This window comes from Antechinus flavipes, chromosome 1 (genome assembly GCF_016432865.1).
Source record: "Antechinus flavipes isolate AdamAnt ecotype Samford, QLD, Australia chromosome 1, AdamAnt_v2, whole genome shotgun sequence".
Classification (NCBI taxonomy): domain Eukaryota; kingdom Metazoa; phylum Chordata; class Mammalia; order Dasyuromorphia; family Dasyuridae; genus Antechinus; species Antechinus flavipes.
In genome coordinates, this window is record NC_067398.1 from 327,611,715 (window position 1) to 327,632,042 (window position 20,328).

Consider the following 20,328-nt stretch of genomic DNA (forward strand, 5'->3'; position numbering starts at 1 on the left):
TCATTGGGATCAGGTTTGTTTTTTGTAATTTTGCAGCATTCATTTTTGATAGTTTGGGGGAATTTTCTTCTCATATACCTTGTTTCAGTCATTGTATATACTGTTTTCCTAGTTCTGTGACTTCATTTTGCTAATTTTCTCCCTATCGCCCTAAACCTTCTACTCAAGACAGGAAAACCACATATCCCTTGTTTTTTTCTGACCAAGGTAATAAGTTTGTTTTCAGCCTTTTTAGTAGTGGGATCCAAGGAACATTTTACATATTTGAGGATCCAAAATTTGGAGTAATGTTGAATTGGATAGAAATCTGGATCTGGAGTCAGATAGACTTCTCTTTGTGAGTGCAAATCTGGCCTTAGACACTAATACTAGCTTTATGTCCCTAGGCAAGTCATTTAGCCCAATTTGCTTCCATTTTTTTCAACTGTAAAATTAGCTGAAGAAGGGAAAAGGTAAATCACTCTAGTAGTTTTGCTAAGAAAACCCCATATAGGGTCACAAAAAGCCAGACACAATTGAACAATACAATCCACAGTTTAGTGGAAAAAACTCTGTCCTCAGAGTAAGTATAACTAGTCAAATGACTCCCAATCTGACACTGATTGGATATCTTTGGAGGTTTACTGTAGTCTTACTGTAAAGTAAGATCATAATACTTGCAGAATAGTTCATACTGGGATAGTAGGAAAAGTTATTTATTCTTTTTTTTTATATGACCTTTATTTTTGATGTCATAGAAAATTTTCAATAAGGAAACTCCCACTACTAATGCAATATCTATGATTTTGTAGTCTTACAGTATTGCCTTTAAAACCTGAAAAGATGATGTATAGTAAGTATTGCATTTATATACCAGCAAATTTAGAAAACTCAGCAATGGCCACTGGATTGGAAAAGATCAATTTACATCCCAATCTTAAAAAAGATCAATGCACAAGAATATTCATATTGCTAAAAAATTATTCTCATTGTACCAGCAAGGTTACATTTAAGTTTCTATAGGCCCTATAGACTTCAGCATTTTGTGAACCAAGAATTACCAGAAGAATAGGTTGATTTTTGGAGAGGAAGAGGAATAAAGACCAAAACTGCCAACATTCCCTAGATTATGGAGACAGCAAGTGAGATCCAGGAAAAAATCTACTTCTGCCTTGTTGATTACACTAAAGATTTTGATTTCCATTCCACATTAATTACACTAAAGATTTTGACTGTGTGGATTACAACAAAATGTGATAAATCTTCAAAAAGATGGGAGTACCAGACCATCTTAACTTGTCTCCTAAGGAACCTGCAATATGGGCCACAGTTAGAACTGTGCATGAGAAAACTGATTGGTTAGGATTGGAAAAGGAGTACAAGAAGGCTGTATATTTATTTCTATTTATTTATTATTATTTGTTAGTTATATTTATTAAACTTACATGAAGAGTGCATCATGCGAAATGTCATGCTGGATGAAATCAAAAGCTGTCAGGTTGACAGAAAAAAATCAGCCATTTCAGATATATAAATGATACCACTGTGATGGCAGAAAGAGAAAAAGAAGTAAAGAAGCCTCTTGGAGGAGAATGTAAAAGCTAGCTTGAAGTTTAACAAAAAAAAAAAAAAAAAAAAAAAAAAACAACTAAGATCTTGGCAACTGGTGCTATCACTTCCTGGCAAATTAGGAGAATAAATAGAAGCAGTGTCAGATTTTATATTTTTGGCCTCAAAGATCACTGCAGACAGCACAACCACCATGAAATTAAAAAGATGTTTGCTCCTTGGAAAGAAAGCTATGGCAAAATTGGATGGACAGCATACTAATAAGAAAAAGCATCACCTTAATAACAAAAGTCTGTATAATCAAAGCTATGGTTTTTCCAGTGCCAAAATGTGGCTGTGAGAATCAGATTATAAGGAAAGCTGAGTACCACAGAATTCCTGCTTTTGAACTGTGGTGCTGGGGAAGGCCTGTAAGAGTCCCTTGCCCTGCAAGCAGAGCCAATCGGTCCATACTAAAAGAAATTAATTCAGAGTATTCTCTGGAGGTTAAACACTGAAGCTGAAGTTTTGGCCATATCATGAGAAGATGGGACTCCCTGGAAAAGACCCTAATGTGGGGTTAAGACTGAAGGCACAAGGAAAGGGAATGGCAGTGGATGAGATGGATAGATGGTATCATGGAAACAATGAACATGAACCTGAACAGATTTCTAGAGATAGTGGGTGATAGAAGGGCCGGGCGTGCTATGGTCCATAGCTGACATGACTAAACAATAACTGTATTGCTTGGAGAACTGAAAAAGGAAGAGAATTGTATGGTCACAATGGAACCCAGGCCAGACTGACTCATGAGCCAGCCAGATAACTTTCTTAGTGAGTCAAATGCTTGTAAACAGAGGTGATGACATATAGTAAAAAGCATACTAGGCCTTTAGTCAGGAAGCTATGGATTCAAATTCTATCTTGGGAACTTACTAGTTAGCTGTTTCAGTTTCCTTTAAGTTTCAGCAAACAAGGTGATTCAGGCCAGTTTCAATGATCTTGTGATGGAGAGAGCCATCTGCACCCAGAGAGAGGACTGTGGGGACTGACTGTGGATCACAACAAAGTATTTTCATTTTTTTATTATTGTTTGCTTGCTTTTTGTTTTCTTTCTCATTTTTTTCCTTTTTGATCTGGATTTTCTTGTGTAACAGAATAATTGTGGAAATATGTACAAAAGAATTATACATGTTTAACTTATATTGGATTACTTGCCATCTAAGGGAGAGGGTGGGGAGCAAGGGAGAGAAAAAATTTGGAACACAAGGTTTTTGCAAGGGTGAGTGTTGAAAACTATCTATACATATGTTTTAAAATTTCTTGAAAATAAGTGAGGATATATCCCATAGGAGAAAAGAAAGGATAATAGTAATAGGACCTGTTTTTTTCTCCGCTCTTTGATCTCCACATTCCCTGTAGACTTCCTGCCCCCCTTGGTGTTTTTGTCTTATGGGGGCTTGTCACGCAATCCATTGCTTTCCTTGTTGGTCTTCTCTGTACGCTCTGAATCATATAGATTTCACTTGAGCCTTTATTCCAGCTCAGCTCAGCTCAGTGCAACACGCTATCTCTCTACAGTAATCTTGCCTCTGCTCTTCCACTTCTTGCCAACTATTCCTCTCCTGCTGCCGCCTATGCCATGGTGTAATATCCTGTTGGGAAAATTTCAGGTACTGGAAGCACAGTAGCCACACCCCCAAGTCGTCATTTTCTTCCTTTTCTAGATTTTATCGAGTCACACAAAACAGAAACCTGACTTTTTACTCTTGCAAAAAAAAAAAGGGGGGGGGTGAGAAGAAAGCAAAGAGCTCAGGCTGATCACCTGCAAGGAAAGCTGAACTAAGGTTTTTTTCTGGGGACACCAAAAAGTAGACACAGATGAGTTTCTTTTGTTGGGGAATGAAAGCCAAGAGCATGAGAAAGAGTGCATGGGAAATTTTGACCGTACTGTAGAAATTTCCTAAAAGAGTAGAAGGTATTGAACTATCCTAATGATGAGAACAATGCAGCCTCGCCCAGAAGAGCATCTGCATTCCCTGGGAAAGACTCTGTTCCCACACATTATGCACCTTTTGGACGCAAAACCTACATTCCCTGGGAAAGACTCTATTCCCACACATTATGCACCTTCTGGATGCAAAACCTACATTCCTTGGGAAAGACTCCTTTCTCAAGTATGTTCCTTTTCGGATGTAAAACCCAAATTGTTCTGTTTCTGTATAAGAGCAAGCCCTGAGAAAATGTCTTTGGGGCAATTCTTTGACATTGTCCACCAAGACAACATCTTGGTATCTCTCTCTTTAATAAAAGCCTTTTCTTATCACAGCCTTTTGTGTAGCGCTTCTCACTGCGAACCTGCCCTAACTTGGTGTTCTGGAGAACTAGGAGACCAACCCATTTTTCTGCCAAGATCCATACCGCATCACTAACATGGAAAGAGTTGGGAATTGTGCTTCATAGTGGAATAGAGAAAGGAAGGATGGATGAAGTTTGGGGGAAATTTGTTTTTTTTTTCCCAATTAAAGGCTAATAAAATGATAATTTAAGATAATGGATTTAGAGTTCCAAGAGGTCTTTGAGACCTTGTTCCACATCCTCTCTTTCCAGATGAGAAACTGAGGCCCAAAGTGCTTAAATTTGAGATTATATGAATAGTAAATAGCAGAACTGGAATTTGAACTCAGGTCTTCTGAAATAATTTCCAAGACTTTTCCCTTTGCTCCTTCTTAATGCCTCTATATGTCTAGTGACATATATTTCTGTTATTCTTACTCTAAATATGGTATCATCTTTAAAAAAAGAGACAACTACTAATCTGTAATTGCTATGTATTATCTTATTTAAAAATCACACATGTACTAACTATAATCTAGATTCCGCTTATTTACATTGTCTGTGCATTTGGATCAAGTGACCATGGCCAAGAGACAATCCATTCAGTAAGTTTTTTTTTTGAATTGTAGACTTGGTGACTAGGAGGAAATAAAGGCCTTCAAAATTCAAATCTGTACTTTAGTAACATCTAATATTTAAATAGTGTTTAAAGGTTTGAAAAAGCATTATATATTATCCAATCCAAGAAGCATTTATTAAATACCTATAAGTAAAATACTGTGCTAGGTGCTGGGGGTGGAACATGGAGAATATAAAGACAGAAAATTAGCCCCAATCTCGAGGAACTTGTTTGAGCTTTATCACAACTCTATAAAGTAGGTAGTACAGAAATCATTAGTGTTTTGGTCCTTGTTGCTGTTGTTTAAAAGTCACAATGATAAATATTAAAGGGACACATTGGTACACTGTTGGGGCAGCTGTAAACCGTAGTCATCAAGCAACTATGCTCACAGTTACTAACCTGTGCATACCTTTTGACTGAGGTCCTAATGTAATTAAAACGAGAGGCAAAGGTCCTGTATGTACAAAAATATGCATAGTATCTCTTTTTGAATGGCAAATAAAGAACAGGAAACTAAAGGGATATAGCACATCACTTGGGGAATGGTTTAACAAATTATGGCATATGAATATAAGGGAATACCATTGTGCTATAAGAAATGATAAAAGAGATGCTTTCAGAGAAAAGTGGGAAGACTTAAATGAACAGATGCAGGGTGAAGTGAGCAAAACCAGGAGAACAATTTATACTGTAACAACACTACTGTAAAAATGAATAATTTTTGAAAGAATGAAGAATTATGAATAAAGCAACAATCAAACATGATTCCAGAGGACCAATGATGAAGAATGGTACCTATCTCTAAATAGAGAGGTGATTGATATATGCAGAATGAGACAAGTATTTTTGTAATAGTTAATGTTGGAATTTATTTTGCTGGACTATGCTTATTGTTGTGAAAGGGATTTGGGGAAGTATTAGAAGAAACAAAAAATGTTTGATGATTTGAAAAAAAATTTTAAAAGCCAAATTAATAAACAAATGATATTTTTGTTTATCTGGGCTTTGACAAATGTGAACATTGTATTTTTATCTCTCTCTTCCCCCTTTCCTTTTCTTTGTCCCTTCCATTTTCTGCTACCTTCTTCCTTAACTCACCAAATACAGAGATGAAATTATATGTTATTTGTTGTGTTTTGGTAAATGGAATTTTGTGTTTCTTTTCCTTAATTTTTAAAGTGGGGGTTTGGAATGTTTTATACCTCTCTCTACACAAAACAAAAACATCATACAACTATATTACATTGATTTTCATTTATGTGAACTTTACTTTCAATAGTTCAGGGGCCCCAGATATCTTTTCTATCCCCACACTTATAGCTTTTACATTTTTAAAGAAGATTTTTCAATCAACAGAAACCCACTTTTTTCCCTTCCATCTACCCCTCATTCAATTGAGAAAAACAAAAATCTTGTTATAATTATGTATAATCATTTGTCACTTGTATGCTGCTGTCCCTGGAATCTAGATCAAGGTAGAAGACATATTAAAATAAGGGTGGGGAATACTAAGCCCAGAGATAGAAGACCAGGTTTCAAATCTTGAATTTCAAATTTACTACTTGTGATCTCCTTGGGCCTCAGTTTGTTCACCTGTAAAATGAGGAGAGTGGACTAGACGGCCTCTGAGATCACTTCCAGCTAAACTCTACAATTCTGTTATTCTTACATCATTGCATTAATTAAGTCTTTCGGACAAAGTCTAAAACACCTTTCTATTAAAAAGCTGGGAGCTTGAAACCTAGGTCTTCTTGCTTCAAATTCAAAAAGTTTCACTTAACTTGACCAAAACATACTTAATCTGGAAGGAGGCTTATGAGACTTCAGAGCATGTAGCAAAGTTCTTTAATTTTCCACAAAATGTCATGGTGACACAAAATATACTTAACTATAAAATCTCCCTTTGAATTTTATTCTTCCTTCCAAACTTCCTGTATTACAGGATTATTTCTTCCTTGTCCTCTCTTTTCATAATTAGTAACAAGGACTCTCATTTATCTATCTGTCCAGTTCACAAAACACATTCCTTACATCTCTGTGAGGGAATTATCTGAATACTCATTTTACTCAAGAAGTTCAGAAAAATAAAGCAAATCACCTGTGGTTATATAGCTAGCAAGCGAACACTTAAATCTAACTTCTGATTTTAAGCCCTGTGCTCCTTTAATTATTCCATACCATCCTTCTTAATAATTCTTTATAAAATTAGTTAAATGTTCTCACTGTGGGAAGAGGGAATATCTTTTCCATCCAGGGCCCCTGACCCATTGAAAGTAAACTTTATATACATATACACACAACATAGGTATATGTATTATAAAGACATACACACACACACACACACACACACACACACACACACACACATATGAATGCATGGTATCCCTGGTTACCTTGAAGATTCAACTCAAACATTTGTCATTTTCTCACAAAGGCTTCTTTGGATTCCCAACTGCTAGAAAGAACATTACCCTTTCCAAATACTTTGCATTAATTATGTATATATAGTCTATATATACTCTTTATAGATATATGTTGCCTCCCCTGTTAGAAAATAAACTTCTTGAGAGTATTAACCAACTGTCCCAAGGAACACACGGGGGAGTCCCGGTTGGAATCCAAATAATAAATTATATTAGCTCAGGGTGGGGTTTCAACCTGGTTATAACCAGGGCCCCCTGAACGCTCCAGGTCCAGTGTTTCTGGTAAACATGGCAACTCAAGAAGACAAGTTCAGGGGGTTCCTTAACAAGAGCACTTTTGTGTTTTTGTCTCCAGTGCTTGTGAAGAAACTTGTACTAGTGGAAAGAGCTGGCCTTAAACCCACTCCCTAACTCTCTACTGGCCATGTACATGACCCTGGACAAATCATTTACTCTCAGTATTTTAGACAACTCATTAAAAATCTAAACAGAAAAGATACTGACCTGCATTGATAGAATCACCAAAAAACTTACTATTTGGAATAAGACTTTAGAAGAAAAAACAACCCTAAACTTTAATTACCTCCATGGCCTATTTAAAAATCTGTTTCTTGCTAACATCAACACAACAGTTTTCCCATTGCCTCATGGGACCAACTCAGTTCCCAGAGGTGAAACCATTTCAGTGCCAGAGATAATTCCTCAGCACTGTGCTTTGCATCTTCAAGGAAAGGCTTCATCTTATTCACGAGCTTAATGAACATGCAACAGTGGGAGCATGTTCTGGGGTTGTCAGAGCAAACATACAACAGGAGGCTTGTTCAACACTGTTGAGTCTGACTGGCAAACAGCTTGTTGCTGCTGTCTTAATGATGAAGGGGACAATTCCCTTCACTCTCGCCCTGCAAGGGGACCGGCTCTGCAGCTGTCACAGGGAAGGCCTTGCAAGCTTAATTAACCAGGTGGAATGGGCCCTGTCTCCAGCATGGCTTTGGCTCTGAATGGAAGAGGGAAAGGGGTGGGGGAAGGAGAAGGGAAGGGTGGAAATAGGGGAGTTGTATGGACAGAGTGGAAAAGCAACAAGATTGGGGTCTCAGAATGATCACACAAAGTACACTCAAAACCTCTCAGTCTCCTAAGAGACACAACACAGGATTTTTATTTTAAAGGGAACCATTGGAAGATGCAAAGTATCTATTTGGCTTTCCACGGAGTCAAAATACAATATAATAAATGCATATATGAGAAAATTACAAGGAGCAGACAAAAAGGGATTTTTACATGGCTCTCCCTCTGTCAATGGATCCCTTCTGACTTCAATCTTCAAAGCTCCTTGAATTTTTTTCTTTAAAGCAAAATTACATGGAAAAGCTCATACCAGGTACTCCTAGCTTCTGGCCCTTTCAGGTAGTTGGCTAGGTGATAATTATACTCAGGTCACCAACCAGATGGGAATTGAGAGTGAATGAGAATAGTGGGGAAAAAGCTATAAGAAAATATTAGATATTGAATATATGCATGCCATATTGTACTATATATAGTATACGATAGTAGCTTTATTTGCTATTTGTATATAGATATAGGGATACTCAAATGCCACACAAACTCTATTATTCAAGAGTTTACAGGCTAAAAGCTGTCAAGTATCAATCAAAACAATTTAATTCAAGGAACATACATAAGCCCCTATTATGTACATGGCCTTATATTAGTTACTAGACATACAAAGATAGCTATTAACAAAAAACACTTTACATTTTTACAGTACCTCAAGTACTATGCAAAATGCTTTCTTTACAACAACCAATAAAACACATAGCAAAGTGCTATTAATTCCATTTCATAGATTAAGGAACTGAGGTTTAAGCACAATAAAGGTGGAAATATGTTTAAAAGAATTATACACATTTAATCTATGCTGGATTACTTGCTGTCTAGGGGAGGGAGGAAAGAGGAAGGGAGGGATAAAAATTTGGAACAAGGTTGTGCAAGGGTGAAGGTTGAAAATTAAATTTGAAAAATTTGTACTTTGAAAAATAAAAAGCTGTTATTATAAAATATAAATTAATAAATTAAAAAAAAGAAACAGATATAAAGTGGTTTACCTACTACTATATAACTAGTATGTATCAGAGTCAAGAAACAAACCCTTGATTCTTACTAAAATTCTATGCTGTTTTCTAGGTATTTATGATAAAAGAAAGACAGGAATACAAAGAACTATCATGTCAGGAAGCATAATAAAATATGATAGAGATATTCTTATAAATTTTTAGAGCCAAAAAAAAAAAGATTCAAATTCTAGATCTAACACTTAAAGATCTTATGTGTGACTTGGGGAAGTCACTTAAAAAAAAAAATCTCCATGCCTCAGTTTCCCCATTTGTAAAATGGAAGATGTAAAAAAAAGATGTAAAAAAGGAAGATGATTTCTAAGTACTTTTCAGCTCCAGATTTATTAGTATTCTACATTAGCATCTTATTATTTTGTTTAGTCATTTTTAGTCATGTCCATACAACTCTTTATAACCCTTGCTGAAATTTTCTTGGCAAAGATACTGAGGTGGGTAGGTGGGTTACCGCTTCTTTCTCCAACCCTTTTAAGAGATGAGGAAACTGAGGTAAATGGAATTAAGTGATTTGCCAGAGTCACATGGCTACAGGATGAACTCAGAAAGATGAGTCTTGCTGATTCCAGGCTCAGCATTTCATAAGATACACAATGTTGAAAAGTGACTCTGGTCTAGACCTGTGATTTTACTGGTGTAAAGAATTCCTATCAAGGAAATTCTCTGGCAATCAGCAACTGTTCTGCAATTTAAGTCTTATAGTTATGCTGGGCATTGAAGGATTAAGTGATTTGCTTAGGATCACGTAACTTGTGCGTGTCAGAGATAAAACTTGAAGCTAGCACTTACTGACTTCAGGGCAGTTCTGACTCCAGCCATCACACTGTAGCTAGTCAAAAATACCGTAGCTCAACAGCCAAAATATGCCGTGTGCTAAAAACAGTCTTAAGTGACTGATCTAGGCAAGAGCACAAGGTAGAGAGGAGGTAACAAGATTTATGTAGCATATAAATCTTTTGCATTTGCTTATAACAGTGTGAAAACAGTCTGTAGTCATTTATAAGGGGATGACAGTCAGTTTGCAATATATTCTTAAAGCACTGAGCGGATAACAAACAACAAACTTAACATGAATCAACAATGTGATAGGGCAACCAAAAAAAAAAAAAAAAAAAAAAAAAAAAAAAAAAGGACAAATGCTAGTTAGTTTAGGTTTGAATAAAAATAGTCTGTCCTAAGAGATAAGTTCCTCATCAATGACTTCAGGTTAACATTCTTCAATTCTCAACTTGCTAGAGATCTTATAGAGTGGATTTTTATGTTAGAATTTTTTTTTAAATTTTCCCCAGTTACATGTAAAATAATTTTTTATGTTTGTTTTTAAAACTTTGAGTTCTAGATTCTCTCCCTTCCTTCCTCCTCCCCCCACATTGAGAAGGTACATGCGAAGTTATGCAAAACATTTCCATAAAAGTCATATATGCAAAAGAAAATCTGCTCCCCCAAAAAAAACCCTCAAGAAAAAAAAAAGTTTTAAAAAATATGGTTTCTGTATTCAGATACAATCAGTTCTTTCTCTGGGTATGGATAACATTTTTCATCATAAGTCTTCCAGAGTAGTTTTGGATCATTGTATACTGCTGAGAATTGGGAAGTCATTCACAGCTGATCATACCACAACTTTGCTACTACTATGTACACTTTGCTTGAGCTCAGGGAGTACTTTTTAAGGTTTTTCTGATAGTATTCTGCTCATCATTGCTTATAAAGCAATAATACTCCATTATAATCATATACCACAATTTATTTAGGCATTCTCCAATTAATGAGCATCTCTAGAAGGGATTTTTGTTGGGCTGAATGGTGTCATCATAATTTTCGTCTAGTTAGGATGTTTCTCCTTAGAACATTAGATTTGTGTTCATTCTAAAACAAAAATTTTTTGTATTTTTTGTACAGTATGGATTTATTTTATTTTGCTATATTTGTTATAAAAGTTTCTTTCTGTCAATAAATTGGGGGGAGGTTATAAGGAAAGAGGCATTAATAATAGTAATAACCCTCCCCCTCCAAGAATGTCATTATAACAATTTTTCAAATGCACAAAAGAGGACAGAAGGAAGTTCAGAAGAGATACAGATAAATAAAAATTTGAAAGTAACATATAAAATTTATTAAATGATTTTTAAAAGAATAAGTAGGAAAAATGGAGATTTATATTTTCTTGGATATAGAATACTTTTTTACGTTGTGTATATAAAAATGCACTTTATTTTTGATATCAAAGTTTGAAATGAAAAAAATTATGTTTTGCTGTCTCCAATAAAAAAGATAGGGTGGATTTAAATGAGTGAAATTGATCCTTTCACATATCTTCAGATGATTTCTACCAAGAAGGAAAAGAAATACATTCTCATTTCCTGGAAATGTCTATGTCATGGCTTCAGCACTCATTTAGCAAGACTAGGTCCTTATACTGTATGGTACCATTCAGAATCAAGAGTTGTCATCAGTCATTTTTAAGATTTGATCATTCAAGAAATCCTAGAGAAGATAATCATTATGAAGGGAATGAAGAAAGAAACGGTGAGTGATAGTAAAGGTGGATTGAGTGACTAAGTGTTTTTCTAAGTACAAGACTTAGCCTATTAATGGTAGGATTCCATTACAGACTAAAAGGTACTCTCAAACATTTTCCCTTGATCTCCGCATTTAATCTATACTGCAGAAGTGCTTGAGATGAGAGGGAATAGTATAATCTTTTAAAAAATTTTTTTGCTTATTTTATTTGTAATTTATTGAATAATATAACCATTTCCATAATATAGTATAATTTTAAAAAATATTATACCCATAAAACTGTAAATCTATTTTATACAACTTGCTACTCTTTTAAAATATATAATAAAATTGCCATCTAAATTTCGTTTTTCCCTCCTCCCACTTCTGTAAAGATGGTGGAACAGTATAATCTTAATCTCTACCTACTTCATCCTCCCTTTATATATATATATGTGTGTGTGTGTGTGTGTGTATTTTGGATTTGGAAAATTACTGGGTTGGTGACTAAAGTCATTTGGGAATGGATTGACACACCCTTTCTAGTATTGGCAATAACTAATTTGATTATGGTTCCAGAAATGGAAAATGCAGCGGAGCAAGGCAAACCCCATCAAGGGAGCTAGGGAGAAGATGATGGCTCTTAGATGGACTCACCCAACAGACCAGCAGGACCCAGAGAGATGAAAGGGTTAAGTCCTCAGGGCATGAATTCAGGCCCAGTGGCAAGTCAGCTGGAGAGAAGGTGGGAGGAAGTAGGAAATGGAGATAGCTTCTCTGGTTTGTTTAGGGAAACAGCAGAAGAATCGAAAAGGAATGATTTTCTCTCCTTTTCTCCACAAATTTCCCTCAGCAGGAAAAAAAAAAAAAAAAATTACCCAGGCCAAATGTTTTATAGTGGCTAATAGGTGAGGTTCATATTTTAATTCCTGGTTGCAATTCTATCCTGGAGGCTATTTGAAATGCTAAGCTAGATTATTACTAAACTGCAGGCTCCAAGAAGGCAGGAATTGTGTGTTTTTAAGCTTTTATACCTGCACCAGTTCCTGGAACCATACTCATAGTTCTAGGCCTATACCCACAAATGGGAGTATTAGTGATGAGGGACTGGGAGATAACAGGCCATTTTCTGGAGTCCCCCCCCCCCTTCCCCTCTTGCCCATTTTCCTGTATTTGTGACTTATGAATACTTCTTAGGTTTCTTGGAGGGAAGTAGTTATCTTGCATGCTTTCAAGTCTGAAGAGAATTGTACTGGTTCAATAATAGGAATACTTTCCATTCATTTTTCCACTCCCACGATAACTATTAGAAGGGAAATTATAATTCTGATGCACTTTTCCAAGTGCCTATATATCAGAAGAAAGTGCTAAACCACCAGATGGATGCTGTACACTGAGAAATCTGGGCAAGGCATTTGAGTGCTCCCTTTCTATTAGTGGCCATCAGAATCTCTCTCCCTTCAATGTCATGTAAGTTGTTTGATATCTCATAAAATAAATATCTCTGTGCCAGGGAGAACAAAAATTTTGGCAATAAACATCTGAGGGATTGTTAAAAATAATAGTAATAATAGAGCAAATGGAAAGAAAGATCACAAAATCATTGAAAATGCATATTGTAAATATGTACACATATATTGGATTTAACATATACTTTAACATGTTTAACATGTATTGGATTACCTACCATCTGGGGAGGAGGGAGAGGTAGGAGGGGAAAATTTGGAACACAAGGTTTGCAAGGGTCAATGTAGAAAAAGTATATACACATATGTTTTGAAAAGAAAAAAAAAGAAAAAGAAAATGCATACTGAAAAATGACAAGGAATAAGTCTGGCTCTAAAGTAAATAAGTAAAAAATTGCCTCTCCTAACTCCTTTGCAGAGATGGGAGAAAAGGATCTCTAGGTTTGGAATATTATATATAATGTTGGAATTTTTTCAATGTTTTGATTAGTTTTGCTGAATTTCTCTCTTTTTTCTTTTTAAAACTTTTTTTGCTATAAGGGAAGCTTTTGGAGAGAGGAAGAGGAAGGATATGGGGAAATTTAGGTGATGTAAAAACAAAATATATTAATAAAATCTGTGTGGTTTAAAAAAATTCACTGTAGAAGGTATGCTTTTTTGTGACCCCACTTCCTTCCTGAGGCTCCTATACTGCCTAGTCTTATTCTAGGTTCTGCATTTAGCCATTTTTAGAGGCAAAAACCGAATATAGAATCTAGGGTCAAGCTACATGGAAAAGCTGGTGAAATGGGGGCCTATTTCTGTTAGGAAAAAGAATACACAATCTAGCAAAGCAGGAAAAAGCCATGGTCTAGAGTCCTGCCCCACTAAGTATTCCACTTTTGCCTCTCCCCTAGAGACATGGGGGACATGGAGAAGATGCTTCCTGTTGGGTGAGTAGATTCTTTCTGTTCCTTCTCCTTCCCCTCCCCCATCTCTACTCATGTGAGAGAAGAAAACAAGTTAGTTCCTGGTGAGCGTTTCTAGTCTGTGTCTGTATTCAAATAGAGCTGGGCCACTCCTGGCAAAGGAAGCCATGTGTTCTTGTGCCAAGGTGTAACCTCCTCAAACTCAGCAGAACACGGGTCAGTGTGTCCCCATGTGCCATATGAGTTATCCCAGAGCTGCCCTGAGAGCTGTTCTTCTCAGAAGAGCCTGTATTTACTAATGGTGACATAATTGTGTTAGAAGCAACTGGAGTTTCTCCAGTTGTCATCCTTACTCTGTGATGGGGCATGAAGGAATAAAAATGGAATTTCAGTATACTGGTGTTAGATCATAGGCCTGTGGAAAGAACATTAGAGGTAGAAAATTGAGTTTGTGTCCTGACTTAGCCATGTATGATTTGTGAGGTGAAGGAACTGAAGCATTTCATTCCCATTAAGGATTAGTACTTGGAAAGCTGAGGGGAGGGGATCAAAGAAGGCATGAAAACAGAGATCTAGCTGTCTCTTTGACTTTCTCCCACCCAGCCAGCTCAAAAATGAGTTTCCCAACCTTGCTTCAGAGACTGATGGCAAAAGCTAAAAGGCTAAATGAGATAATGTATAAAAGATAATTATAAAGTAAACATGACCACCTAAATGTAAATTATTAATAAATAACAAGAGTATTGATGAAGATAGCCATTGCAATGAATTAATGGATTTCAAGAAAATTGAGAAGCTTAACTCTCCAGACACACATACACATTGCTCATCAATCTATCTGTCATTGTGGTCAGAACTTAAATGATAGGATCTTACACAGATTGTACTGAATAACGTGGACCAATGCTAAGAAATGTTCATTCATTTCATAATGGGGAAAGGGGATCTTCTAGTTTATTTTGTCTGCTCCGGCTCACACGTACTCAGGTTAAAGCCAAGGTGTTTGGATGAAGGGAACTGAAAAGCCATTACAAGTTTATCCAGGGTACTTACTTAAGCTTCCCTCCACACTCCCCCTCCTGGCCTCTCCCCTTGATAATGCAGGCCACAGTGACACAGCAGAAGGTATGTGCGGCTCCAACAAACCTCTGCAATTAGAATCGGGGGCCTCCCCAGTTTACCCCTCATGTCCTCAGCTAATTTCCAGGGCTGCAGGTCTAGGGGTCAGCTTTCCAAACAACATCCCTCCCTCTCCCCAGCTCAAAGCAGCTGCCGTAGACCAGGCCCAGGGCTTCAATGAGAATCGGTGGAATCTTGGATTGTTTTCAGTTCTTGAGGATTGGGGAGCAAGCCTCTTTCTAGGGTTTATGCATCTGAGCAACCTGCCCCAGATTCAGGGCTCCATGTGGTATAATCTAACCACACAATATCAGGAAAAAACACCACAAACCGCACTGGAAGGGCTGCTCCTCTGGGTAGGGAACCAACCAATGGTATACATGAACTATAAAATGCAAATTTATCTTGGATATGAGCAAAGGGACACAAATCCTTCCCTGGGAGAGCAATTGAAAGCGCCCTAGTGGTGCTGTTGTCTTAGTTTCTCAGGACAGTGCAGCCCTCCCCAAAGCAACAGCATCTCAGCGGAGAGGTTCAAAGTTTCAGGAAGATGGCCAAAGCCAGGAGCGTATCTAAGCATCCAGCAAGTTTGACTGCATTATTTCTTACTCTTTCCCCAGATACAGAGAATTTAAAAAGAAACATCTCTGGCAGGAAAGAATCCCAGCGTGGATCCCGAGCTCCCTTATGCTCTCAAGCCTGTGGGATGCTAAGCAGGTGGACCACTTCCCCATCCTCATCCCTAATCTCGTTCTCATCCCCAAGTCTTTCCAGAAGACTTCTTACCTTTGGGATGACCATACAGAACGACTCCAGGTACAGGGCACTGGGTGGAAGCCGGGGTCCGCGCTCTCTTCAGTCAGTCCTGATTTCAGACATAGGAGTCGACTCCAGCCTGGTCCCCACGACCCTTTGTCGGTCTCCTGCCTCACCCTCTCCGAAACCAGAGACAATATCCCTCGGCAGAGGGAGTCTCGTTCATTCATAAATCATGACTGAAGTATTTCTTGCGTTTTTCCTGCTGGTGGAGGCAGGACAGATTTGGGAGGGTCTAACAGAAAAAGCACCTGAAAACAATTCTGCGGGCAGTCAGTGCATAGCGCGCTCTCTCTCTCCTTCTCTCTCTCTCTCTCTCTCTCTCACGCGCGCGCACACACACACAGACACACACAGAGGCACTGCAATGTACACTAGCGAGCAGGCAGACACCGGGTGTGGGTGGAGAAACGAGGAGAGAGGAGGAGAGAAAATAAGAGATTCCCTTCCTTTTGTGTGAAAGGCAGAAATAGGAGCCTTAGCGGGGACAAGCTGCATATTCATGAGCAGAGGGCGGAGACCGGAAGACACCTAACCCAAGTCCCCTTCCTACCTAAAACAACCTGTCCCCCTGCCTCCGATGACGTAGGGCTGACCACGGCGGCCCTGCCCCAGCCTCTTCTTTCTAGCAGATGGCTCCTTTTCCACCCTGAATCTGAGCCCTCCCGCCTGTGTCCCCCAGGGAGAGAAGGGCCTGCGGAGCCCGTGGCTGTGGAGCAGCTGCTGGGACCGCAGGGAGAGAGTGCCCAGGCTGGGATCATCCCCGGGGCTCTGCCTCGCGAATCCTGCAGCCCCCCAAGGTCTCTGGGGGAAAGTTCTCCACCGAGTCTGGGCCACAAGTCAGGTGATGTTATAGGCCGAGCCTCTGATTTCCCCTTCTCCGGGGGGATCACGGTCATCCTCTTTCAAATACCCCACGCCATTCCCAAACCCTTTGCACATCAAAGGGTGGACAAATTCCCGCTTCCCAGTCCTATTATCCAAAGCCTAGAACATCAAAGGATAGACATATTGGCAGGACTGAGATTTCATTGATATAGGAAGTTCCTGCAAGAGGAAAATCCCCATACTGATTCAGGTCTGCGCTTTCCCGTCCATTTCTAGCCTGAGAGAGATAGATTAAATGACTAGATCCAGGTCACACAGCCAGAGGCATATACAAGTCTTTCTGGTTGCAAAGCTAGTTCTTTATGTCCTACATCACGTTTGCTGAACACATGACAAGTGGTTAATAAATGTTTGTTAAATTTTAATTTTGAAAATTTCATAATTAGCATGCTCAGAATCACTAGGCCCATTCTGAGAATTGGGTAGTTTGTTTTCATAAACAAAAGGACATTTCTATCATTAGTTTAAAAAAATAAAATACAAGCCTATGATATTTTAATATTCATGCTTATTTTTTCCTTTATTATGATCTATGGATATTTAGCTTATGATTTCTTTTACATTAAGAGGATTTTTCAGTCTTAACACCTTCACTATCCCTCTCTAAACTTTATATATAAAATATTGAAATTTGATCTGTAGCCATCAAATTTATTTATATCCTGGTTCTCTTTGAATCACTACAAGTGTTTTATGTTTGAAATGAATGAAGTGTTTTGAGAGAGAGAGAGAGAGAGAGAGAGAGAGAGAGAGAAAGAGAGAGAGAAGAAAGAGAGAGAGAGAGAGAAGAGAGAGAGAGAGAGAGAGAGAGAGAGAGAAAGAGAGAGAGAGAGAGAGAGAGAGAGAGAGAGAGAGAGAGAGAGAGAAAGAGAGAGAGATCACATTCACACCCAGAGAAAAAGACAGAGACACACACTCAGAGAGAGACAGAGAGAGAGAGATAGGGCGAAAGAGACAGAGAGAAAGAAAGAGAGAGAATCGGAGTCAGAGAAAGAGACAGGGACTCAGACAGAGAAAGAGGTGGGGGAGAGACAGAGACAGACAGGGACTCAGAAAGAGAAAGAGGTGGGGGAGAGACAGAGACAGACAGGGACTCAGAAAGAGAAAGAGGTGGGGGGGAGAGAGAGACAGAAAGAGAGATGAAGAGATGGAGAGAGAGATAATGAAAAGGGAAAAAAGAGAGTGAGCTAGCACTATAAGAGGGAGTACTAGAAAACACTCTCAATGGATGACCTCTGGGTTGTTTTTTGTTTTGTTCTGTTTGTTTTTCAGGAAAATAGGAGATACCTTCATCACTGAGAAGGAAGGATAAAAATGGGTTCAGGGAGTGTTATATAACAAATAGTATGCTAAACCTAGATGGTGACTAGCTATATGATCTTGGACAATTTGCTTAGCTGCTGTGGTCCTGCTTTCTTTTCTGTAATGTAAAAGGGTCGGGCCACGTGACACAATGTGATTCAATGGAAAGATTGATGACTTTGGATTGGGTTTGGAGTTTGACTCTGATATGTACTCCCTGTGTGATTTCAGACAATCGACTAAACTTTCTCTGGGCCTCTGTTTCCCAGTAAAGTGTAATTAAAAAAAAAGTTTCTCAGTAAAATGAGGGGGTTGCATTAGATGAACTCTAAAGTTCCTTCTAGATTTAAATCTATAATTATTTGGCCTTCCCAGCTCTGCAAACCTATTTTTAGAAAATGGTATAAATGTGGATCTTATATTGGTATAACCATAAAGAAGATGTATTTACAGGTACAGAGGTCACCTATTGAGAAATACTCTCCTGGAGGCACTCATCTCATAGATGGCTCAATGATGGGTCTGGAGTCAGGAAAATCTGTTAAAATTTAACCTCAGGCACTTACTAGTTATGTGACCCTGAGCAAGTCACTTAACCCTGTCTAACTTAACCCACTGGTGCAAATTCTTTTGGCACCTTTGCCAGGAAAATCCCATGGATAGTTATAGACGTGTTATGAGTCACAGGGTCAGGAAGAGTAGGACATGATTCAACAGCACTTCTGTTTGTAGAAAACTCTGGGTAGAAAAAGGAGAGTTACAATCCAGGGGTGGAAAGTCAGGTCCCCTGCACCTTTAGATCCCATGGTTTTGGCAGAGTCAAGCGCTCAATATCAGATTTTCTCCTATTTCCTTCAACAATTCAGACATCTTATTGCTAGTTCAGTAGCCATCCTGGTGTCAGGGAGTGCCAGACCTGGCTGACCAGGCTGGGTGGCTCTTAATGACAAATACCTCCTCCTTTCATGGCCTGAGATGGGGAGAAGATAAGTGTCATTAATTTCCTCGCTGCTCCAGAAATTTTCCCTTAATAGCAGGAATTAACACAGGAAAGGTTGGGTTCCTATGGAAGCAATCAGCATCTACTCTGTTATACACAGCTTTGTGATTTCAGTCCATACTTTTGCCATCATTTATTCCAGTGTTGTATAAAATACATTTGTGGCCAATATTCTTTGTGTGTCTTATAAGGATAATAGAAGATGAGAGTGAACAGTCTAGAATAATGAAGTAGACTTTTCTAGCACAATACAGGCAGGCTTGAGCTGGGAAGTAACTGGACAATAAAGGCCTTTCCTCAACTCCTAAACCCGAAGGTGAGAGCTTTCCAGGCTAGTTCAAAGTAATAAGAAAAAATACAAAACAAAGAAAGGGACCTGTAATCTGAAACCCTAAGTTTCCCCTAGACTATTGTGGGTGTGTATTAGAAAGCTAGGATGAAGAGGAAGAGGAGATAAGAGTTAACTCTTGGATTCCTCTCTCTTTTCTTAAATTTTGCTACATGTGGGAGTTATTCTACCACAATAGTATTTCATGTGTGGTATAATGGTGATAATAACATCGGTACTATCTATGTCATAGGGCTCTAGTGAGAAGGCAAAATACACATACACAGAGACACACACACACATATATGTGTATATATTAATTATTTTTATTATTATGCTAACATACTTTTTTTTCCTTTCCACACTCTTATTTAGTTCTGCTTAATTCAAATAATAAATGTCCATCACACTCACACACACATACATATAATGTTTTAATATTTGCACATCAATTTCCTTACAACTGCCCTATAAGATAGATAGTAGCAATATATCAATTTGATTCCATTCAAATGTATTAAGCTCAGCCTGTTCTCGTTTGATGCTACACTGGGTAGGGCGGGTGGAGATGGCTCTATAAAAGTATCATTAGACATGATTTTTTACAGGCAAGCTGAGGGTAATTAAAAAAAAAAAAGATAGCACAGATATTTTTGGGAGGGGATTTTTAAAAGATTTCATCAAGGACCTAACACACTAGTGAACCAGGAAGGAAGATGAAGATTCTGAAAGGCAGAGATAAGGAAAGATTGCCTTGCAATTGTGTATTGGGATGACTTGTGCAAATGTAGAGAAGAGGGGAATTACTCACCCCATTATCCATTCTACAAATAAACTTTTGTTGAGTGCTCAGTTTGTGCCATGAACTGTCTGAGTGGTGGAAATAAGCAATGTAGCTCAAGTCTCAAAGTCCATTGGTATGGTACTGTTTCCTCACTGGAGATCAAAATTATGTTCCTTGTAA

The 20,328-nt window shown here is 38.1% G+C and overlaps 1 protein-coding gene across 1 annotated transcript in view; it reads right to left on the bottom strand.

The window, feature by feature from the left end:
- CORO2A (coronin 2A) overlaps nucleotides 1-16,231 on the bottom strand; it is a 156,315-nt gene extending 140,084 nt beyond the window's left edge. Inside the window, exon 1 of the mRNA XM_051967025.1 lies at nucleotides 15,817-16,231. Coding sequence (XP_051822985.1) covers nucleotides 15,817-15,831 — 15 coding nt within the window. The 5' untranslated portion in view covers nucleotides 15,832-16,231. The remainder of the gene's footprint in view (nucleotides 1-15,816) is intronic.
- Between the last annotated feature and the right edge of the window lie 4,097 nt (nucleotides 16,232-20,328).